Consider the following 25,973-nt stretch of genomic DNA (forward strand, 5'->3'; position numbering starts at 1 on the left):
TTGGGGGGGGGACTAAACTACTTTCATATATATTTCCTTTCAAGCTCCTAGAGCAAGACAACTGATATGTTCATGTCTCACCTTTCCATATGTATGCTACAAACAGAGGTTGACAGATTGGCTATACTGAATTCAAATGGAAAACTCCACCGTGTTCGTGAGTCTCACCTTTCCATAGAGTTGAGGTCATATTGGTTTGTAAGCCAAACCGTTTGGACACTACAGATGTGTTTTTTTGTGAGAAGACCAATTTTCGTGATATTTCATGGTCGGGATTAAGATGCAGCCCATAATATCTGATATCTCTATCTTAAACAGACAGATTTTGATGGGGATATTTGTATTATTATGCTAATTACCATTTCCACGGGGTGCGGTTTTAAATAGGCTACATTTGGTTATGATAGGTATTAAAAGCTGTGTAATATAATTTACCAATGCAAGTCATTACTCTATTCTTAAGAATTGCTTTGTATTAATTACATTCATTTTTGTATCTAAAGTATATCATTTTGAGAAGATTTAAAAAATAGGATGCTGCCCCTTTAAGACAAACGTTCCAAAAGAGATGGCTACAGTAGACTAGCCAAGATGAATGCTTGCTGTGTTTTTGTAGCTTTCTTTTAGCAGACTTAAGTATCAACACTAACCAGCATATTGATAGTATGTTCACTATAGAAGGTTTACTTTTGTAAATCACTTTCCCTAAAATAAATAAGCTCAGCGATGGCCGCTTCTTTTCGTGCCATGTGACTGCACCAACTCATTTACTGCTCGAGAAGTTGACTGACTGAATGGCCAATCGTATTGCTCAAATACAAATTGCATGCCATTTAAGTGTGGTCTTCAATGGGATTTTCAATGGTAGACTGCAACAGAGCAGATAAATGTGGAGCTGGATTCGGGCCAGTAACTGACGAGATCCACTTTCTCTACATTGTTTTTACTAATGTCAGACCCTGCACGCAGAAGAAAATAGATGAATGTGCCAGAAAACAATAGGTAAGTGGATTTGGACTCGTTAACATATTATATGGGATGTGCAGATTTATGCTCTTTCCCTCCGTGTAGAAATTCGACTGCTCCCAAGTGGAGCAGCGGTCTAAGGCACTGCGTCGCAGTGCTTGAGGCGTCACTACAGACCCGGGTTTGATCACAGACTGTTTCGCAGCCGGCCGTGACCAGGAGACCCATGAGGTGGCGTACAATTGGCCCAGTGTCGTGTGGGTTAGTGGAGGGTTTGGATGGCCGGGATGTCCTTGTCCCATCGCGCTCTAGCGACTCCTTGTGGTGAGCTGGCCGCATGCACGCTGACTTCGGTCACCAGCTGTACGGTGTTTCCTCCGACACATTGGTGCGGCTGGCATCCGGGTTAAGCGAGTAGTGTGTCAAGAAGCAGTGAGGCTTGGCAGGGTCGTGTTTTGGAGGACGCATGGCTCTCGACCTTCTCTTCTTCCGAGTCCGTTCGAGAGTTGCAGAGATGGGACAAGACTGTAACTACCAATTGGATATCACGAAAAGAGGGTTAAAAGTACCAGAAAATGTATTTGACTGCAACCACCGCACACACTGTATTTCCTGTAATCGGCTGTATAGCCGGTGCTAGTGGAAAACACTATTTCTTGTAATCGGCTGTATAGCCGGTGCTAGTGGAAAACACTATTTCCTGTAATCGTCTGTATAGCCGACAGCCGGTGCTAGTGGAAAACACTATTTTTTGATGGTTGCTGGCTAAAAATACAGTCTAGCACTAGAATGTACCAGTGGCCACAAATGGAGCTTGTTCGGCAAAGAGGAATCTTAACACCCCCAGGAGCCTGGCTGGCTACTCCATGTGCTTGTGGAAAACACTGCCCATAGCAACAGGGAGCAGGGAGCTATGCTGTTTAAAAAAAATAGATATATATATTTATTTCACCTTTATTTAACCAGGTAGGCTAGTTGAGAACAAGTTCTCATTTACAACTGCGACCTGGCCAAGGTAAAGCAAAGCAGTGCGACACAAACAACAACACAGAGTTACACATGGAATAAACAAGCGTACAGTCAATAACACAATAGAAAAAAAGAAAGTCTATATACAGTGTGTGCAAATGGTGTGAGGAGGTAAGGCAATAAATAGGCCATAGTAGCGAAATAATTACAATTTAGCAAATTAACACTGGAGTGATAGATGTGCAGATGATGATGTGCAAGTAGAAATACAGGTGTGCAAAAGAGCAGAAAAGTCAATCAAATCAATATGGGGATGAGGTAGGTAGATTGGGTGAGCTATTTAAAGGTGGACTATGTACAGCTGCAGCGATCGGTTAGCTGCTCAGATAGCTGATGTTTAAAGTTAGTGAGGGAAATATAAGGCTTCAACGATTTTTGTAATTCGTTCCAGTCATTGGCAGCAGAGAACTGAAAGGAGAGACGGCCAAACGAGGTGTTGGCTTTGGGGATGATCAGTGAGATATACCTGCTGGAGCGCGTGCTACGGGTGGGTGCTGTTATGGTGACCAGTGAGCTGAGAAGGCGGAGCTTTACCTAGCATAGACTTATAGATCTACCTGGAGCCAGTGGGTCTGGCGACGAATATGTAGCCAGGGCCAGCCATCTAGAGCATACAGGTCGCAGTGGTGGGTAGTATATGGGGCTTTGGTGATAAAACGGATGGCACTGTGATAGACCACATCCAGTTTGCTGAGTAGAGTGTTGGAGGTATTTTGTAAATGACATCGCCGAAGTCGAGGATCGGTAGGATGGTCAGTTTTACGAGGGTATGTTTGGCGGCGTGAGTGAAGGAGGCTTTGTTGCGAAATAGGAAGCCGATTCTAGATTTTATTTTGGATTGGAGATGTTTAATATGCTGATTTGAAAACAGCAGAGGTGTATTTGGAGGGCAAATTGGTCAGGATAATATCTATGAGGGTGCCCATGTTTACGGATTTAGGGTTGTACCTGGTGGGTTCCTTGATAATTTGTGTGAGATTGAGGGCATCTAGCTGTCTCTGACATCATGACATCAGCCTAACAGTAACACTAACCCAGCAGTCAAGGGCTCTAACACACTAACCCAGACGAGCAGACAGTCCCCCAGGGCTAACAGTAACCCAGGGCTAACAGTAACTCAGCCGTAACCCAAGGCTAACAGTCCCCCAGGGCTAACAGTGTCCCAGGGCTAACAGTAACTCAGCCGTAACCCAAGGCTAACAGTAACCCAAGGCTAACAGTCCCCCAGGGCTAACAGTAACTCAGCCATAACCCAGGGCTAACAGTAACCCAGGGCTAACAGTAACTCAGGGCTAACAGTAACCCAGGGCTAACAGTAACCCAGGGCTAACAGTAACCCAGAGCTAACAGTAACTCAGCCGTATCCCAGGGCTAACAGTAACTCAGCCGTAACCCAGGGCTAACAGTAACTCAGCCTTAACCCAGGGCTAACAGTAACTCAGCCGTATCCCAGGGCTAACAGTAACTCAGCCGTAACCCAGGGCTAACAGTAACTCAGCCGTAACCCAGGGCTAACAGTAACCCAGGACTAACAGTAGCTCAGCCGTAACCCAGGGCTAACAGTAACTCAGCCGTATCCCAGGGCTAACAGTAACCCAGGGCTAACAGTAACTCAGCCGTATCCCAGGGCTAACAGTAACCCAGGGCTAACAGTAACTCAGCCGTATCCCAGGGCTAACAGTAACCCAGGGCTAACAGTAACTCAGCCGTAACCCAGGGCTAACAGTAACCCAGGGCTAACAGTAACTCAGCCATAACCCAGGGCTAACAGTAACTCAGCCGTAACCCAGGGCTAACAGTAACTCAGCCGTATCCCAGGGCTAACAGTAACTCAGCCGTAACCCAGGGCTAACAGTAACCCAGGGCTAACAGTAACTCAGCCATAACCCAGGGCTAACAGTAACTCAGCCGTAACCCAGGGCTAACAGTAACTCAGCCGTATCCCAGGGCTAACAGTAACCCAGGGCTAACAGTAACTCAGCCGTAACCCAGGGCTAACAGTAACTCAGGGCTAACAGTAACTCAGCCGTATCCCAGGGCTAACAGTAACCCAGGGCTAACAGTAACTCAGCCGTAACCCAGGGCTAACAGTAACTCAGGGCTAACAGTAACTCAGCCGTAACCCAGGGCTAACAGTAACTCAGCCGTATCCCAGGGCTAACATTAACTCAGCCGTAACCCAGGACTAACAGTAACTCAGGGCTAACAGTAACTCAGCCGTATCCCAGGGCTAACAGTAACTCAGCCGTAACCCAGGGCTAACAGAAACTCAGCCGTATCCCAGGACTAACAGTAACTCAGCCGTAACCCAGGACTAACAGTAACTCAGCCGTAACCCAGGGCTAACAGTAACTCAGCCGTAACCCAGGGCTAACAGTAACCCAGGGTTAACAGTAACTCAGCCTTATCCCAGGACTAACAATAACTCAGCCGTAACCCAGGGCTGACAGTAACTCAGCCTTATCCCAGGACTAACAGTAACTCAGCCGTAACCCAGGGCTGACAGTAACTCAGCCGTAACCCAGGGCTGACAGTAACTCAGCCGTAACCCAGGGCTAACAGTAACTCAGCCGTATCCCAGGGATAACAGTAACTCAGCCCTAACCCAGGGCTAACAGTAACTCAGCCGTAACCCAGGGCTAACAGTAACTCAGCCGTAACCCAGGGATAACAGTAACTCAGCCGTAACCCAGGGATAACAGTAACTCAGCTGTAACCCAGGGCTGACAGTAACTCAGCCGTAACCCAGGACTAACAGTAACCCAGGGCTAACAGTAACTCAGCCATAACCCAGGGCTAACAGTAACCCAGGGCTAACAGTAACTCAGCCGTAACCCAGGGCTAACAGTAACCCAGGGCTAACAGTAACTCAGGGCTAACAGTATCCCAGGGCTAACAGTAACTCAGCCGTAACCCAGGGCTAACAGTAACCCAGGGCTGACAGTAACTCAGCTGTAACCCAGGACTAACAGTAACTCAGCCATAACCCAGGGCTAACAGTAACCCAGGGCTAACAGTAACTCAGCCGTAACCCAGGGCTAACAGTAACCCAGGGCTAACAGTAACCCAGGGCTAACAGTAACTCAGCCGTAACCCAGGGCTAACTGTAACTCAGCTGTAACCCAGGGCTAACAGTAACTCAGCTGTAACCCAGGGCTAACAGTAACTCAGGGCTAACAGTAACTCAGCCATAACCCAGGGCTAACAGTAACTCAGGGCTAACAGTAACCCAGGGCTAACAGTAACCCAGGGCTAATTGTAACTCAGCTGTTACCCAGGGCTAACAGTAACTCAGCTGTAACCCAGGGCTAACAGTAACTCAGCCGTATCCCAGGGCTAACAGTAACTCAGCTGTAACCCAGGGCTAACAGTAACTCAGCCTTAACCCAGGGATAACAGTAACTCAGGGCTAACAGTAACTCAGCTGTAACCCAGGGCTAACAGTAACCCAGGGCTAACAGTAACCCAGGGCTGACAGTAACTCAGCCGTATCCCAGGGCTAACAGTAACTCAGCCGTAACCCAGGGCTAACAGTAACTCAGCTGTAACCCAGGACTAACAGTAACTGTGTGTGTAATTGATTGTGTTCTGTCTTTCCCTCAGGTTTTGGACGGCCTTCTAGCTCAGTATGGTACTGTAGACAATGTGGAACAAGGTGAGACATGACAATGCATTATCTCTTATCATTACAATCTCTTCAACTGTTTTTATTTTTCTTAAATATTATCGATATGCTTTTTTAAATACACTAAAGTAAGTGGACACCCCTTCACATTAGTGGATTTGGTTATTTCAGCCACGCCTTTTGCTGACAGGTGTTTCAAATCGAGCATACAGCCATGCAATCTCCATAGACAAACATTGGCAGTAGAATGGCCAGAGAAGAGCTCAATGACATTCAAATTGGCACCGTCATAGGAGTCAGTTTGTCCCGGTCAACTGAAAGTGCTGTTATTGTGAAGTGGAAATGTTTAGGAGCAACAACGGCTCAGACGCAAAGTGGTAGGCCACACAAGCTCACAGAACGGGACTGCAGAGTGCTGAAGTAACGTCAGCACAAGAACTGTTTGTCGGGAGCTTCATGAAATCAGTTTCTATGGCCAAGCAGCCGCACACAAGCCTAAGATCACCATGCACAATGCCAAGTGTCGGCTGGAGTGGTGGAAAGCTCACCGCCATTGGACTCTAGAGCAGTGGAAATGCGTTCTCTGGAGTGATGAATCACGCTTCACCATCTGGCAGTCCGACGGATGAATCCGGGTTTGGCGGATGCTAGGAGAGCGCTACCTGCCCGACTGCATAGTGCCAACTGTAAAGTTTGGTGGATGAGGAATAATGGTCTAGGGCTGTTTTTCATGGTTCAGGCCCCTTAGTTCCAGTGAAGGGAAATTGTAAATGCTACAGCATACAATGACATTCTAGACTATTCTGTGCTTCCAACTTTGTGAAAAAAAGTTTTGAGAAGTCCTGTTTCAGAAATGCCCCTGTGCAGAAAGCGAAGTCCGTACAGAAATGGTTTGGCGAGATCTACCTCTACCACTACCTCATACTCCACCGCTACCTCATACTCCACCGCTACCTCATACTCCACCGCTACCTCATACTCCACCGCTACCTCTGCCACTAAATCTACCTCTGCCACTAAATCTACCTCTTCCACTACCACAAACTCTACCTCTACCTGTACCACTAAATCTACCTCTACCACAAACTCTACCTCTACCTATACCAGTACCACTAAATCTACCTCTACCACTAAATCTACCTCTACCACAAACTCTACCTCTACCTATACCAGTACCACTAAATCTACCTCTACCACTAAATCTACCTCTACCACTACCACAAACTCTACCTCTACCTGTACCACTAAATCTACCTCTGCCACTAAATCTACCTCTGCCACTACCACAAACTCTACCTCTACCTGTACCACTAAATCTACCTCTGCCACTAAATCTACCTCTGTCACTACCACAAACTCTACCTCTACCTGTACCACTAAATCTACCTCTACCACAAACTATACCTCTACCTATACCAGTACCACTAAATCTACCTCTACCACTAAATCTACCTTTACCTCTACCACTAAATATACCTCTACCACTAAATCTACCACTATCTCTACCACTAAATCTACCTTTACCACTACCACTAAATCTACCTCTACCACAAACTCTACCTCTACCTCTACCTATACCAGTACCACTAAATCTACCTCTACCACTACCAATACATCTACCTCTACCACTAAATCTACCTTTACCTCTACCACTAAATATACCTCTACCACTAAATCTACCACTATCTCTACCACTAAATCTAGCTTTACCACTACCACTAAATCTACCACTACCACTAAATCTACCTCTACCACTACCACTAAATCTACCTCTACCACTAAATCTACCTCTACCACTACCACTAAATCTACCACTATCACTAAATCTACCTCTACCACTACCACTAAATCTACCTCTACCACTAAATCTACCTCTACCTCTACCACTACCACTAAATCTACCACTATCACTAAATCTACCTCTACCACTACCACTAAATCTACCTCTACCACTAAATCTACCTCTACCACTACCACTACCAATAAATCAAATCAAATGTTATTTGTCACATACACATGGTTAGCAGATGTTAATGCGAGTGTAGCGAAATGCTTGTGCTTCTAGTTCTGACCATGCAGTAATATATAACAAGCAATCTAACCTAACAATTTCACAACAACTACCTTATACACACAAGTGTAAAGGAATGAATAAGAATATGTAAATAAAAATATATGAATGAGCGATGGCCGAATGGCATAGGCAAGATGCATTAGAGTACAGTATACACATATGAGATGAGTAAGGTAAACATTAAATAAAGTGGCTAGTGATACATTTATTACATCAACTTTTTCATTATTTAAGTGGCTAGAGATGAGTCAGTATGTTGGCAGCAGCCATTCAATGTTAGTGATGGCTGTTGAACAGTCTGATTGCCTTGAGATAGAAGCAGTTTTTCAGTCTCTCACCTGTACTGACCTCACCTTCTGGATGATAGCGGGGTGAACAGGCAGTGGCTCGGGTGGTTGTTGTCCTTGATGATCTTTTTGGTCTTCCTGTGACATCGGGTGGTGTAGGTGTCCTGGAGGGCTGGTAGTTTGCACCCGGTGATGCGTTGTGCAGACCTCACCACCCTCTGGAGAGCCTTACGGTTATGGGTGGAGCAGTTGCCGTACCAGGTGGTGATACAGCCCGACAGGATGCTCTCGATTGTGCATCTGTAAAAGTTTGTGTGTTTTTGGTGACAAGCCGAATTTCTTCAGCCTCCTGAGGTTGACGAGGCGCTGCTTCTTCACCACGCTGTCTGTGTGGGTGGACCATTTCAGTTTGTCCGTGATGTGTACGCCGAGGAACTTAAAACTTTCCACCTTCTCCACTACTGTCCCGTCGATGTGGATAGGGGGCTGCTCCCTCTGCTGTTTCCTGAAGTCCATGATCATCTCCTTTGTTTTGTTGACATTGAGTGTGAGGTTATTTTCCTGACACCACACTCCGAGGGCCCTCACCTCCTCCCTCTAGGCCGTCTCGTCATTGTTGGTAATCAAGCCTACCACTGTAGTGTCGTCTGCAAGCTTGATGATTGAGTTGGAGGCGTGCATGGCCACGCGTGAACAGGGAGTACAGGAGAGGGCTGAGAACGCACCCTTGTGGGGCCCCAGTGTTGAGGATCAGCGGGGTGGAGATGTTGTTACCTACCCTCACCACCTGGGGGCGGCCCGTCAGGAAGTCCAGGACCCAGTTGCACAGGGCGGGGTCGAGACCCAGGGTCTTGAGCTTAATGACGAGTTTGGAGGGTACTATGGTGTTAAATGGTGAGCTGTAGTCGATGAACAGCATTCTTACATAGGTATTCCTCTTGTCCAGATGGGTTAGGGCAGTGTGCAGTGTGATTGCGATTGCGTCGTCTGTGGACCTATTGGGGCGGTAAGCAAATTGGAGTGGGTCTAGGGTGTCAGGTAGGGTGGAGGTGATATGGTCCTTGACTAGTCTCTCAAAGCACTTCATGATGATGGAAGTGAGTGCTACGGGGCTGTAGTCATTTAGCTCAGTTACCTTAGCTTTCTTGAGAACAGGAACAATGGTGGCCCTCTTGAAGCATGTGGGAACAGCAGACTGGGATAAGGATTGATTGAATATGTCCGTAAACACACCAGCCAGCTGGTCTGCGCATGCTCTGAGGACGTGGCTGGGGATGCCGTCTGGGTCGGCACATTTGGGGATGCCGAGGGCTAACACATTTAAATGTTTTACTCACATTGGCTGCAGTGAAGGAGAGCCCGCAGGTTTTGGTAGCGGGCCGTGTCAGTGGCACAGTATTGTCCTCAAAGCGAGAAAATAAGTTGTTTAGTTTGTCTGGGAGCAAGACGTCGGTGTGCGCGACGGGGCTGGTTTTCGTTTTGTAGTCTGTGATTGACTGTAGACCCTGCTACATACCTCTCGTGTCTGAGCCGTTGAATTGCAACTCTACTTTGTCTCTATACTGACGCTTAGCTTGTTTGAATGCCTCGGTCATGTTTCCGGTCACCTTGCCCTGATTAAAAGCAGTGGTTCGCGCTTTCAGTTTTGCGCAAATGCTGCCATCAATCCATGGTTTCTGGTTGGGGAATGTTTTAATAGACACTTTGGGTACAACTTCACCAATGCACTTGCTATGCGGAACATATCCCAGTCCACGTGATCGAAGCAATCTTGAAGCGTGGAATCCGATTGGTCGGACCAGCGTTGAACAGACCTGTGCACGGGTGCTTCCTGTTTTAGTTTCTGTCTATAGGCTGGGAGCAACAAAATGGAGTCGTGGTCAGATTTTCCAAAAGGAGGGCGGGGGAGGGCTTTGTATGCGTCGCAGAAGTTAGAATAACAATGATCCAGGGTTTTGCCAGCCCGGGTCGTGCATTCGATATGTTTTCAGATTAGCCTTGTTTGTTATAATCCCCAGCTACAATAAATGCAGCCTCAGGATATGTGGTTTCCAGTTTACATAGAGTCAAATTAAGTTCTTTCAGGGCCGTTGATGTGTCTGCTTGGGGGGGATATACACGACTGTGATTATGATCGAAGAGAATTCACTTGGTAGATAATGTGGGCGGCATTTGATTGTAAGGAATTCTAAGTCAGGTGAACAAAAGGACTTGAGTTCCTGTATGTTGCTATGATCACACTACGTCTCGTTAATCATAAGGCATGTCTGTTTCTGTCGGCGTGATGCGTGAAGAGTATCCCGAGTGAGCCATGTTTCCGTGATACAAAGAACGTTACAATCTCTGATGTTTCTCTGGATGGCAACCCTTGCTCGGATTTCGTTTTACTTGCGTTTAAGAGCAGTTGGAGGCCACGGAAGGAGAGTTGTGTGGCATTGAAGCTCGTCTGGAGGTTAGTTAACACAGTGTCTAAAGAGGGGCCAGAAGTATACAGAATGGTGTCGTCTGCATAGAGGTGGATCAGAGAATCACCAGCAGCAAGAGCGACATCATTGATGTATACAGAGAATAGTGTCGGCCCAAGGATTGAACCCTGTGGCACCCCCATAGAGACTGCCAGAGGTCCGGACAACAGGCCCTCCGATTTGACACGCTGAACTATTTCTGAGAAGTAGTTGGTGAACCAGGCGAGGCAGTCATTAGAGAAACCAAGGCTGTTGAGTCTGCCGATAAGAATGCGGTGATTGACAGAGTCGAAAGCCTTGGCCAGGTCGATGAAGACGGCTGTACAGTATTGTCTCTTATCGATGGCGGTTATGATATTGTTTAGAACCTTGAGCGTGGCTGAGGTGCACCCATGACCAGCTCGGAAACCAGATTGCATAGCGGAGAAGGTACGGTGGGATTCGAAATGGTCGGTAATCTGTTTGTTGACTTGGCTTTCGAAGACCTTAAAGGCAGGGTAGGATAGATATAGGTCTGTAGCAGTTTGGGTCTAGAGTGTCTCCCTCTGACCGCGGCAGCTTTCCAATCTTTGGGGATCTCAGACGATACAAAAGAGTGGTTGAACAAGCTAGTAATAGGGGTTGCAACAATTTTGGTGGATCATTTTAGAGAGGGTCCAGATTGTCTAGCCCGGCTGATTTGTAGGGGTCCAGATTTTGCAGCTCTTTCAGAACATCAGCTATCTGGATTTGAGTGAAGGAGAAATGGGGGAGGCTTGGGCGAGTTGCTGTGGGGGGTGCAGGGCTGTTGACCGGGGCAGGGGTAGCCAGGTGGAAAGCATGGCCAGCCGTAGAAAAATGTATTGAAATTCTCAATTATCTCAGATTTATCAGTGGTGACAGTGTTTTCTAGCCTCAGTGCAGTGGGCAGCTGGGAGGGGGTGCTCTTATTCTCCATGGACTTTACAGTGTCCCAGAACTTTTTGGAGTTTGTGCTACAGGATGCAAATTTATATTTCAAAAAGCTAGCCTTAGCTTTCCTAACTGCCTGTGTATATTAGTTCCTGACTTCCCTGAACAGTTGCATATCGCGGGGGCTATTCGATGCTATTGCAGTCCGCCACAGGATGTTTTTGTGCTGGTCGAGAGCAGTCAGGTCTGGAGTGAACCAAGGGCTATATCTGTTCCTGGTTCTACATTTTTTGAATGGGGCATGCTTATTTAAGATGGTGAGGAAAGCACTTTTAAAGAATAACCAGGCATCCTCTACTGACGGAATGAGGTCAATATCTTTCCAGGATACCCGGGCCAGGTTGATTAGAAAGGCCTGCTCACTGAAGTGTTTTAGGGAGCGTTTGACTGTGATGAGCGGTGGTCGTTTGACCGCTGACCCATTACGGATGCAGGCAATGAGGCAGTGATCGCTGAGATCCTGGTTGAAGACAGCAGAGGTGTATTTGGAGGGCAGGTTAGTTAGGATGATATGAGGGTACCCGTGTTTGCGGATTTGGGGTTGTACCTGGTAGGTTCATTGATAATTTGTGTGAGATTGAGGGCATCAAGCTTAGATTGTAGGATGGCCGGGTTGTTAAGCATGTCCCAGTTTAGGTCACCTAGCAACACGAGCTCAGAAGATAGATGGGGGGCAATCAATTCACATACAGTGTCCATGGCACAGCTGGGGGCAGAAGGTGGTCTATAGCAAGCGGCAACGGTGAGAGACTTGTTTCTGGAAAGGTGGATTTTTAAAAGTAGAAGATCAAATTGTTTGGGTACAGACCTGGATAGTAAGACAGAACTCTGCAGGCTATCTCTGCAGTAGATAGCAACTCCGTTCCCTTTGGCAGTTCTATCTTGTCAGAAAATGTTATAGTTTCAGGGTTTTTGGTGGTCTTTTTGGTGGTCTTCCTAAGCCAGGATTCAGACATGGCTAGGACATCCGGGTTGGCAGAGTGTGCTAAAGCAGTGAATAAAACAAACTTAGGGAGGAGGCTTCTCATGTTAACATGCATGAAACCAAGGCTTTTACGGTTACAGAAGTCAACAAATGAGAGTGCCTGGGGAATGGGAGTGGAGCTAGGCACTGCAGGGCCTGGATTAACCTCTACATCACCAGAGGAACAAAGGAGGAGTAGGATAAGGGTACGGCTAAAGGCTATAAGAACTGGTCGTCTAGTACGTTCGGAACAGAGAGTAAAAGGAGCAGGTTTCTGGGCACGGTAGAATAGATTTAAGGCATAATGTACAGACAAAGTTATCGGAGGATGTGAAAACAGTGGAGGTAAACCTATGCATTGAGTGACGATGAGAGAGATATTGTCTCTAGAAACATCATATAAACCAGGTGAGGTCCCCGCATGTGTGGGAGGTGGAACTAAAGGGTTAACTAAGGCGTAATGAGCAGGTCTAGAGGCTCTACAGTGTAATAAGGCTATAATTACTAACCAAAACAGCAATGGACAAGGAATATTGACATTAGGGAGAGGCATGCGTAGCCGAGTGATCATAGGGGTCCAGTGTGTAGCTCGGCGGGCCGGAGACACGGCGATTCAGCCAGTTAGCGGGCTGAATATACAGTAGTGGTCCTCTATATCCCCCTACAGTAGTGGTCCTCTATATCCCCCCGACAGTAGTGGTCCTCTATATCCCCTCTACAGTAGTGGTCCTCTATATCCCCCTACAGTAGTGGTCCTCTATATCCCCCTACAGTAGTGGTCCTCTATATCCCCCTACAGTAGTGGTCCAATAGTAGTGGTCCTCTATATCCCCCTACAGTAGTGGTCCTCTATATCCCCCTACAGTAGTGGTGCTCTATATCCCCCTACAGTAGTGGTCCTCTATATCCCCCCTACAGTAGTGGTCCTCTATATCCCCCTACAGTAGTGGTCCTCTATATCCCCCTACAGTAGTGGTCCTCTATATCCCCCTACAGTAGTGGTCCTCTATATCCCCATACAGTAGTGGTCCTCTATATCCCCATACAGTAGTGGTCCTCTATATCCCCCTACAGTAGTGGTCCTCTATATCCCCCTACAGTAGTGGTCCTCTATATCCCCCTACAGTAGTGGTCCTCTATATCCCCCTACAGTAGTGGTCCTCTATATCCCCCCCTACAGTAGTGGTCCTCTATATCCCCCTACAGTAGTGGTCCTACAGTAGTGGCCTTCTATATCCCCCCTACAGTAGTGGCCCTCTATATCCCCCCTACAGTAGTGGTCCTACAGTAGTGGTCCTCTATATCCCCCTACAGTAGTGGTCCTCTATATCCCCCTACAGTAGTGGTCCTCTATATCCCCCTACAGTAGTGGTCCTCTATATCCCCCCTACAGTAGTGGTCCTCTATATCCCCCCTACAGTAGTGGTCCTACAGTAGTCGTCCTACAGTAGTGGTCCTCTATATCCCCCCTACAGTAGTGGTCCTACAGTAGTGGTCCTCTATATCCCCCTACAGTAGTGGTCCTCTATATCCCCCCTACTTTAGTGGCCCTACAGGAGTGGTCCTCTATATCCCCCCTACAGTAGTGGTCCTCTATATCCCCCTACAGTAGTGGTCCTCTATATCCCCCCTACAGTAGTGGTCCTCTATATCCCCCTACAGTAGTGGTCCTCTATATCCCCCTACAGTAGTGGTCCTCTATATCCCCCTACAGTAGTGGTCCTCTATATCCCCCTACAGTAGTGGTCCTCTATATCCCCCTACAGTAGTGGTCCTCTATATCCCCCTACAGTAGTGGTCCTCTATACCCCCCTACAGTAGTGGTCCTACAGTAGTGGTCCTCTTTATCCCCCTACAGTAGTGGTCCTCTATATCCCCCTACAGTAGTGGTCCTCTATATCCCCCTACAGTAGTGGTCCTCTATATCCCCCTACAGTAGTGGTCCTCTATATCCCCCCTACAGTAGTGGTCCTCTATATCCCCCCTACAGTAGTGGTCCTCTATATCCCCCCTACAGTAGTGGTCCTCTATATCCCCCCTACAGTAGTGGTCCTCTATATCCCCCTACAGTAGTGGTCCTCTATATCCCCCTACAGTAGTGGTCCTCTATATCCCCCTACAGTAGTGGTCCTCTATATCCCCCTACAGTAGTGGTCCTCTATATCCCCCCTACAGTAGTGGTCCTCTATATCCCCCCTACAGTAGTGGTCCTACAGTAGTCGTCCTACAGTAGTGGTCCTCTATATCCCCCCTACAGTAGTGGTCCTACAGTAGTGGTCCTCTATATCCCCCTACAGTAGTGGTCCTCTATATCCCCCCTACTTTAGTGGCCCTACAGGAGTGGTCCTCTATATCCCCCCTACAGTAGTGGTCCTCTATATCCCCCTACAGTAGTGGTCCTCTATATCCCCCTACAGTAGTGGTCCTCTATATCCCCCTACAGTAGTGGTCCTCTATATCCCCCTACAGTAGTGGTCCTCTATATCCCCCTACAGTAGTGGCCCTCTATATCCCCCTACAGTAGTGGTCCTCTATATCCCCCCTACAGTAGTGGTCCTCTATATCCCCCCTACAGTAGTGGTCCTACAGTAATGGTCCTCTATATCCCCCCTACAGTAGTGGTCCTACAGTAGTGGCCCTCTATATCCCCCCTACAGTAGTGGCCCTCTATATCCCCCTACAGTAGTGGTCCTACAGTAGTGGTCCTACAGTAGTGGTCCTCTATATCCCCCTATAGTAGTGGTCCTACAGTAGTGGTCCTACAGTAGTGGTCCTCTATATCCCCTACAGTAGTGGTCCTCTATATCCCCCTACAGTAGTGGTCCTCTATATCCCCCTACAGTAGTGGTCCTCTATATCCCCCTACAGTAGTGGTCCTCTATATCCCCCCTACGGTACTGCAGAGAAGTGACTGAACCTCTCTTTCTCTCTCTCTGTCTCTCGTTCTCCATCCACAGTCAACACTGACACAGAAACAGCGGTGGTGAATGCCACATACACAACCAAGGAGGAAGCCAAAGTGTAAGTAGAGTGATCTGTGTTTGAGAAATGTCCCACTTATCACTATCAGTATGGCAGAAACGTTAGAATATTTTTTCAATGAGGGCATAATTAGTCTAAAACTAGTCAGATATGCTCAGACAGTGTTTTGGCACTGAAGAAGGGTATCAGAAAGGCTTTTTCCCTCAGAGCCACCCTACCCCTAACCCTAACCCTCTCCCCTCAGAGCCACCCTAACTCTAACCCCTAACCCCTAACTCTAACCTCTAACCCCTAACCCTAACTCTAACCCCTAACTCTAACCCCTAACTCTAACCCCTAACTCTAACCCCTATCTCTAACCCCCTAACTCTAACCCCTAACTCTAACCCCTAACCCCCTAACTCTAACCCCTAACTCTAACCCCCTAACCCTCACCCTACCCTAAGCCTAACCCTCTCCCCTCAGAGCCACCCTAACTCTAACCCCTAACCCCTAACTCTAACCCCTAACTCTAACCTCTAACCCCTAACCCTAACTCTAACCCCTAACTCTAACCCCTAACTCTAACCCCTAACTCTAACCCCTATCTCTAACCCCCTAACTCTAACCCCTAACTCTAACCCCTAACCCCCTAACTCTAACCCCTAACCCCCTAACTCTAACCCCTAACTCTAACCCCTAACCCCCTAACTCTAACCCCTAACCCCCTAACTCTAACCCCTAACCCCCTAACTCTAACCCCCAACTCTAACCCCTAACCCCCCAACTCTAACCCTCACCCTAATCCCTAACTCTAACCCCTAACCCCCTAACTCTAACCCCTACCCCTAACCCCCTAACTCTAACCCTCACCCTAATCCCTAACTCTAACCCCTAACCCTAACCCCCTAACTCTAACCCCTACCCCTAACCCCCTAACTCTAACCCCCTAACTCTAATCCCTAACTCTAACCCCTAACCCCCTAACTCTAACCCCCTAACTCTAATCCCTAACTCTAACCCCTAACCCCCTAACTCTAACCCTCACCCTAATCCCCAAACTCTAACCCTTAACTCTAACCCTCTCCCTTTCTCTCGTTAACTCTAACCCTCTCCCTTTCTCTCGTTAACTCTAACCCTCTCCCTTTCTCTCGTTAACTCTAACCCTCTCCCTTTCTCTCGTTAACTCTAACCCTCTCCCTTTCTCTCGTTAACTCTAACTCTCTCTCTTTCTCTCGTTAACTCTAACCCTCTCCCTTTCTCTCGTTAACTCTAACTCTCTCTCTTTCTCTCGTTAACTCTAACCCTCTCCCTTTCTCTCGTTAACTCTAACCCTCTCCCTTTCTCTCGTTAACTCTAACCCTCTCCCTTTCTCTCGTTAACTCTAACCCTCTCCTTTCCCTTTAACTCTCCCTTCTCTCGTTAACTCTAACCCTCTCCCTTTCTCTCGTTAACTCTAACCCTCTCCCTTTCTCTCGTTAACTCTAACCCTCTCCCTTTCTCTCGTTAACTCTAACCCTCTCCCTTTCTCTCGTTAACTCTAACCCTCTCCCTTTCTCTCGTTAACTCTAACTCTCTCTCTTTCTCTCGTTAACTCTAACCCTCTCCCTTTCTCTCGTTAACTAACCCTCTCCCTTTCTCTCGTTAACTCTAACCCTCTCCCTTTCTCTCGTTAACTAACCCTCTCTCTTTCTCTCGTTAACTCTAACCCTCTCCCTTTCTCTCGTTAACTAACCCTCTCCCCTCAGAGCCATAGAGAAGTTGACGGTCACCAGTTTGCAGACTTAACCCTAACCCTTTCTCTTATCAGAGCCATAGAGAAGATGGCTCTTCTGTTCTCTCACAGAGCCATAGAGAAGATGGCTCTTCTGTTCTCTCACAGAGTCGTAGAGAAGATGGCTCTTCTGTTCTCTCACAGAGCCATGGAGAAGATGGCTCTTCTGTTCTTTCAGAGCCATAGAGAAGATGGCTCTTCTGTTCTCTCACAGAGTCGTAGAGAAGATGGCTCTTCTGTTCTCTCACAGAGTCGTAGAGAAGATGGCTCTTCTGTTCTCTCACAGAGCCATAGAGAAGATGGCTCTTCTGTTCTCTCACAGAGTCGTAGAGAAGATGGCTCTTCTGTTCTCTCACAGAGCCATGGAGAAGATGGCTCTTCTGTTCTTTCAGAGCCATAGAGAAGATGGCTCTTCTGTTCTCTCACAGAGTCGTAGAGAAGATGGCTCTTCTGTTCTCTCACAGAGTCGTAGAGAAGATGGCTCTTCTGTTCTCTCACAGAGCCATAGAGAAGTTGAGGGGTCAGCAGTTTGAGGGCTAACCCTAACCCTCTCTCTTCACAGAGCCATAGAGAAGTTGAGGGGTCAGCAGTTTGAGGGCTAACCCTAACCCTCTCTCTTCACAGAGCCATAGAGAAGTTGAGGGGTCAGCAGTTTGAGGGCTAACCCTAACCCTCTCCTCTTCACAGAGCCATAGAGAAGTTGAGGGGTCAGCACTTTGAGAGTTAACCCTAACCCTCTCCTCTTCACAGAGCCATAGAGAAGTTGAGGGGTCAGCACTTTGAAGGCTACTCCTTCAGAGTGTCGTACATCCTGGATATGGATGCAGCTCCTCCCCTACAGGCCCCACGGATGCGTAGGGGGTGTCGGTCGTCCAGGGACCAGGACGGGCCCCAGCCAGGGCCCTCGGGGGGCTTCGGAGGGCCCCGACACAAACAGCATGACTTCCCCCTCCGCATGCTGGTCCCTACACAGTTCGTAGGAGCCATCATCGGCAAGGAGGGCCTCACCATCAAGAACGTCACCAAACAGACGCAGTCCAAGTACGTTGCTGGATCAGAATGGTTCAATCTGCATTAGACACAATCCTTTGTTGGTCAAATATCCCATATGAAGTTTGGGGTTAATTACATTTCAGTTAAATCAGTTACTGAATTAACATGGCATTGACCCCAAACTTCAATATGATTATGTATTCAGTCTCAGCCTTTCAGTGACCTGTCTGTCTGTCTCTCTCTGTCAGGGTGGACAGCCTTTCAGTGACCTGTCTGTCTCTCTCTCCTTCAGGGTGGACAGCCTTTCAGTGACCTGTCTGTCTCTCTCCGTCAGGGTGGACAGCCTTTCAGTGACCTGTCTGTCTCTCTCCGTCAGGCTGGACAGCCTTTCAGTGACCTGTCTGTCTGTCTCCATCAGGGTGGACAGCCTTTCAGTGACCTGTCTGTCTCTCTCCATCAGGGTGGACAGCCTTTCAGTGACCTGTCTGTCTCTCTCCATCAGGGTGGACATCCATCGTAAGGAGAATGTGGGAGCAGCAGAGAAGCCCATCACCATTCACGCCACCCCAGAGGGCTGCTCCTCAGCCTGCCGTATGATCTTGGATATCATACAGAAAGAGGCCAGCGAGACCAAGGAGTGAGTCTACCATAGCATCCCTACTATACCTTTACTACACCCTCACTACACCCTCACTACTACAGCCCTACTATACCATTACTACACCCTCACTACACCCTCACTACTACAGCCCTACTATACCATTACTACACCCTCACTACACCCTCACTACTACACCCCTACTATACCTTTACTACACCCCAACACCCTCACTACTACAGCCCTACTATACCATTACTACACCCTCACTACACCCTCACTACTACAGCCCTACTATACCATTACTACACCCAACACCCTCACTACTACAACCCTACTATACCATTACTACACCCTCACTATACCCTCACTACTACACCCCTACTATACCATTACTACCCCAACACCCTCACTACTACACCCCTACTATACCATTACTACACCCTCACTACTACACCCAACAACCTCACTACTACACCCCTACTACACCATTACTACACCCTCACTACTACACCCCTACTACACCCTCACTACTACACCCCTACTATACCTTTACTACACCCCAACACCCTCACTACTACACCCCTACTATACCATTACTACACCCTCACTACTACACCCCTACTATACCTTTACTACACCCAACACCCTCACTACTACAGCCCTACTATACCATTACTACACCCTCACTACACCCTCACTACTACAGCCCTACTATACCATTACTACACCCAACACCCTCACTACTACATCCCTACTATACCATTACTACACCCTCACTATACCCTCACTACTACACCCCTACTATACCATTACTACCCCAACACCCTCACTACTACACCCCTACTATACCATTACTACACCCTCACTACTACACCCAACACCCTCACTACTACACCCCTACTACACCCTCACTACTACACCCCTACTATACCTTTACTACACCCCAACACCCTCACTACTACAGCCCTACTATACCATTACTACACCCTCACTACACCCTCACTACTATAGCCCTACTATACCATTACTACACCCAACACCCTCACTACTACATCCCTACTATACCATTACTACACCCTCACTATACCCTCACTACTACAGCCCTACTATACCATTACTACACCCAACACCCTCACTACTACACCCCTACTATACCATTACTACACCCTCACTACTACACCCAACACCCTCACTACTACACCCCTACTACACCATTACTACACCCTCACTACTACACCCCTACTATACCATTACTACACCCTCACTACTACACCCCTACTATACCATTACTACACCCTCACTACACCCTCACTACTACACCCCTGCTATACCTTCACTACACCAACACCCCTACAACACCCCCACTACTACACCCCCACAACACCCCCACAACACCCCCACTACTACACCTCTACAACTCCCCCACCACTACACCCCCACTACTACACTCCCACAACACCCCCACTACTACACCTCTACAACACCCCCACTACAACACCCCAACACCCACTACTCCACCATTTGGTAGGCCTACAACACCCCCACTACTCCACCATTTGGTAGGCCTACAACACCCCCACTACTACACCCCCACTACTATACCCCTACAACACCCCCACTACTACACCCCCACAACACCCCCACTACTACACCCCCACAACACCCCCACTTCTACACCCTCACAACACCCCCACTACTACACCCCCACAACACCCTTACTACTACACCCCTACAACACCCCCACTACTACACCCCTACAACACCCCCACTACTACACCCCCACAACACCCCAACTACTACACCCCCACAACATCCCAACTACTACACCCCCACTACTACACCCCTACAACACCCCAACACCCACCATTTGGTAGGCCTACATCACCCCCACTACTCCACCCCACAACACCCCAACTACTACACCCCCACAACACCCCAACTACTACACCCCCACTACTACACCCCTACAACACCCCCACTACTACACCCCAACACCCCCACCCCTACACTCACTACTCCACCCCTTGGTAGGCCTACATCAGAGCGCGACATCAGATCACGTCATTAGAGCTCAGCGTATGTTGAACGCTGAACGAGAGACCTCGGTTCGTTGTTATTGTAAAGTTTTGACAGTGTTTCCTTGCAAAGTTTGATTTGATTTGTTTTGCTGTTTATATTCAGAACGACATTCCTGTAAAGATTAGAGAGGATCTCATGTTAAATAGTGTTGAAGTAATATGGCTACAGGTTCATCTGCCTCACCTAAAGCCCATTCTGGTGGGAAGCTGCTATAGACCACCAAGTGCTAACAGTCAGTATCTGGATAACATGTGTGAACGCACAGGAATGAAATCATCAACATGTATTGATCACATCTTTACTAATACTGCAGATATTTGTTTTAAAGCAGTATCCAAATCCATAGGATGTAGTGATCACAATATATACAGCTCCAAAAAATAAAGGGAACACTTAAACAACACATCCTAGATCTGAATGAATGAAATAATCTTATTAAATACTTTTTTCTTTACATAGTTGAATGTGCTGACAACAAAATCACACAAAAATAATCAATGGAAATCTAATTTATCAACCCATGGAGGTCTGGATTTGGAGTCACACTCAAAATTTAAGTGGAAAACCACACTACAGGCTGATCCAACTTTGATGTAATGTCCTTAAAACAAGTCAAAATGAGGCTCAGTAGTGTGTGTGGCCTCCACGTGCCTGTATGACCTCCCTACAACGCCTGGGCATGCTCCTGATGAGGTGGCGGATGGTCTCCTGAGGGATCTCCTCCCAGACCCGGACTAAAGCATCCGCCAACTCCTGGACAGTCTGTGGTGCAACGTGGCGTTGGTGGATGGAGCGAGACATGATGTCCCAGATGTGCACAATTGCGGGCGGGCCGGCGGGCGGGCCAGTCCATAGCATCAATGCCTTCCTCTTGCAGGAACTGCTGACACACTCCAGCCACATGAAGTCTAGCATTGTCTTGTTGCACCCTCGACAACTACTATGATTATTATTATTTGACAATGCTGGTCATTTATGAACATTTGAACATCTTGGCCATGTTCTGTTATAATCTCCGCCCGGGACACAGCCAGAGGAGGACTGGCCGCCCCTCATGGCCTGGTTCCTCTCTAGGTTTCTTCCTAGGTTCTGGCCTTTCTAGGGAGTTTTTCCTAGCCACCGTGCTTCTACACCTGCATTGCTTGCTGTTTGGGGTTTTAGGCTGGGTTTCTGTACAGCACTTTGTGATATCAGCTGATGTAAGAAGGGCTATATAAATACATTTGATTTGATTAGGAGGAACCCAGGGCCAACCGCACCAGCATATGGTCTCACAAGGGGTCTGAGGATCTCATCTCGGTACCTAATGGCAGTCAGGCTACCTCTGGTGAGCACATGGAGGGCTGTGCGGCCCCCCAAAGAAATGCCACCCCACACCATGACTGACCCACCGCCAAACCGGTCATGCTGGAGGATGTTGCAGGCAGCAGAACGTTCTCCACGGCGTCTCCAGACTGTGTCACGTCTGTCACGTGCTCAGTGTGAACCTGCTTTCATCTGTGAAGAGCACAGTGGCGAATTTGCCAATCTTGGTGTTCTCTGGCAAATGCCAAACGTCCTGCACGGTGTTGGGCTGTAAGCACAACCCCCACCTGTGGACGTCGGGCCCTCATACCACCCTCATGGAGTCTGTTTCTGACCGTTTGAGCAGACACATGCACATTTGTGGCCTGCTGGAGGTCATTTTGCAGGGCTCTGGCAGTGCTTCTCCTGCTCCTCCTTGCACAAAGGCGGAGGTAGCGGTCCTGCTGCTGGGTTGTTGCCCTCCTACGGCCTCCTCCACATCTCCTGATGTACTGGCCTGTCTCCTGGTAGCGCCTCCATGCTCTGGACACTACGCTGACAGACAGAGCAAACCTTCTTGCCACAGCTCGCATTGATGTGCCATCCTGGATGAGCTGCACTACCTGAGCCACTTGTGTGGGTTGTAGACTCCGTCTCATGCTACCACTAGAGTGAAAGCACCGCCAGCATTCAAAAGTGACCAAAACATCAGCCAGGAAGCATAGGAACTGAGAAGTGGTCTGTGGTCCCCACCTGCAGAACCACTCCTTTATTGGGGGTGTCTGGCTAATTGCCTATAATTTCCACCTGTTGTCTATTACATTTGCACAACAGCATGTGAAATTTATTGTCAATCAGTGTTGCTTCCTAAGTGGACAGTTTGATTTCACAGAAGTGTGATTGACTTGGAGTTACATTGTGTTGTTTAAGTGTTCCCTTTATTTTTTTGAGCAGTGTAGTAGCCATATCTAGGAAAACCAAAGTTCCAAAGGCTGGGCCAAAATATAGTGTATAAGAGGTCATACAATAAGTTTTGTAGTGATTCATATGTTGACGATGTAAAGAATATTTACTGGTCTGGTGAGTAACGAGGAGCAACCAGACGCTGCACTTGACACATTTATGAAATTGCTTATTCCAGTTACTAAGAAGCACCCATTAACTTCCCTGGGCAAGTCCCACCTAGTCAACAGCCAGTGGAATCGCGTGGCGCGAAATACAAATACCTCAAAAATGCTATAACTTAAATTTCTCAAACATATTACTATTTTACACCATTTTAAAGACAAGACTCTCGTTAATCCAACCACACTGTCCGATTTCAAAAAGGCTTTATAGCGAAAGCAAAACATTAGATTATGTCAGGAGAGTACCCTGCCAAAAATAATCACACAGCCATTTTCAAAGCATGCATATATGTCACAAAAACCAAAGCTAAATGCAGCACTAACCTTTGATGATCTTCATCAGATGACACTCCTAGGACATTATGTTATACAATACATGCAGGTTTTGTTCAATCAAGTTCATATTTATATCAAAATCCAGCTTTTTACATTAGCATGTGATGTTCAGAACTAGCAACTAGCATACCCACCGCAAACTTCCGGTGAATTTACTTAATTACTCACGATTAACGTTCACAAAATACATAAATTATTTTAAGAATTATAGATACAGAACTCCTTTATGCAATCGCGGTGTCAGATTTTAAAATAGCTTTTCGGCGAAAGCACATTTTGCAATATTCTGAGTAGATAGCCCGGCCATCACGGCTAGCTAATTTGACACCTACCAAGTTTGGCCTTCACCAAACTCAGATTTACTATAAGAAAAATTGGATTACCTTTGCCGTTCTTCGTCAGAATGCACTCCCAGGGCTTCTACTTCAACAACAAATGTTGTTTTGGTTCCAAATAATCCATAGTTATATTGAAATAGCTCCGTTTTGTTCGTGCGTTGAGGTCACTATCCGTAGGGTGACGCGCGAGCGCATTTCGTGACAAAAAATGACAAAATATTCCATTACCGTACTTAGAAGCATGTCAAACGCTGTTTAAAATAAATTTTTATGCTATTTTTCTTGTAAAATAGCGATAATATTCCAACCGGGCGACGTTATATTCATTCATAGACTGAAAGAAAAACATGGAGTCCTCTCGTGGACACGCGCTCCAGTGTCACTGTTCTCAGCCTGACCACTCACAAAAACTCCTGCTGTTTTTCGCCCAGAGACTGCAGAGACGTCATTCCACTTTCTGGTGCCTTCTGAGAGCCAATGGAAGCCTTAGAAAATGTCACGTTACAGCAGAGATGCTGTATTTTTTATAGAGATGCCCTAGAAGGAGAACAAATTGTCAGACAGGGCACTTCCTGTATGGAATCTTCTCAGGTTTTGGCCTGCCATATGAGTTCTGTTATACTCACAGACACCATTCAAACAGTTTTAGAAACTTTAGAGTGTTTTCTATCCAAATCGACTAATTATATGCATATTCTCGTTTCTGGGCAAGAGTAGTAACCAGTTTAAATCGGGTACGTTTTTTATCCGGCCGTGCGAATACTGCCCCCTATCCCAGACAGGTTAAGAAAATGACTGTAAAAACTTAAATCCTGTTTGATTGATGTGGAATTGAAAAATGTTATGGTTGAGAGGGATACGACAAAAGGTAATTTACATGTTATATTTTAGTCATTTAGAAGACGCTCTTATCCAGAGCGACTTACAGTAGTGAGTTCATACATTTCCATACTGGTCCCCCATGGGAATCGAACCCACAACCCTGCATTTCTATACTGGTCCCCCTTGGGAATCGAACCCACAACCTGCATTTCCATACTGTTCCCCCGTGGGAATCGAACCCACAACCCTGCATTTCCATACTGGTCCCCCGTGGGAATCTAACCCACAGCCCTGGCTTTGCAAGTGCCAGCCACTTTAATAATTAAAAATTGGATGTAATAAATGTATCACTTGTCACTTTAAACAATGCCACTTTAAATAATGTTTACATACCCTACATTACTCATCTCATATGTGTGTATATATACTGTACTCTATACCATCTACTGCATCTTGCCTATGCCGTTCGGCCATCACTCATTTATATATTTATATGTACATATTCTCATTCACCCCTTTAGATTTGTGTGTATTAGGTAGTTGTTGGGAATTGTTAGATTACTAGTTAGATATTACTGCACGGTCGGAACTAGAAGCACAAGCATTTCACTACACTCTCATTAACATCTGCTAACCATGTGTTATGTGACCAATAAAATTAGATTTGATTTCCTATGCTCTACCAACTGAGCCACATGGGTATGGCAAACGTGCTGCAAATGGAGAAATCATGTGACTAAACTGAATAAAAAGAAGAAACTACACTATGAAACAAAGATAAATTATAAAAAAGCGTGATAGTAAAAAGCTTTGGAGCACCTTAAATGATATTTTAGGCAAAAAAGCAAACTCAGCTCCATCATTAATTGAATCAGATGCTCATTCATCACTAAACCAACTGGTAATCAGATGCTCATTCATCACTAAACCCACTGATATTCAGATGCTCATTCATCACTAAACCCACTGATAATCAGATGCTCATTCATCACTAAACCAACTGGTAATCAGATGCTCATTCATCACTAAACCCACTGATATTCAGATGCTCATTCATCACTAAACCAACTGGTAATCAGATGCTCATTCATCACTAAACCCACTGATAATCAGATGCTCATTCATCACTAAACCCACTGATAATCAGATGTTCATTCATCACTAAACCAACTGATAATCAGATGCTCATTCATCACTAAACCAACTGATAATCAGATGGTTCATTCATCACTAAAACCACTGATAATCAGATGCTCATTCATCACTAAAACCACTGATAATCAGATGGTTCATTCAT

General features: G+C 46.8%; 1 protein-coding gene across 2 annotated transcripts in view; it reads left to right on the plus strand.

The window, feature by feature from the left end:
• Positions 1-25,973, plus strand: part of igf2bp2a (insulin-like growth factor 2 mRNA binding protein 2a) — a 98,548-nt gene that overhangs the window by 32,050 nt on the left and 40,525 nt on the right. For both annotated transcript variants that reach the window (XM_029712444.1, XM_029712443.1), the window contains exons 4-7: positions 5,599-5,650; positions 15,319-15,382; positions 17,847-18,137; positions 18,592-18,726. In XM_029712444.1, the coding sequence (XP_029568304.1) occupies positions 5,599-5,650; positions 15,319-15,382; positions 17,847-18,137; positions 18,592-18,726 (542 nt within the window). The remainder of the gene's footprint in view (positions 1-5,598; positions 5,651-15,318; positions 15,383-17,846; positions 18,138-18,591; positions 18,727-25,973) is intronic.

The sequence above is a fragment of the Salmo trutta genome, chromosome 24, assembly GCF_901001165.1.
Source record: "Salmo trutta chromosome 24, fSalTru1.1, whole genome shotgun sequence".
Classification (NCBI taxonomy): domain Eukaryota; kingdom Metazoa; phylum Chordata; class Actinopteri; order Salmoniformes; family Salmonidae; genus Salmo; species Salmo trutta.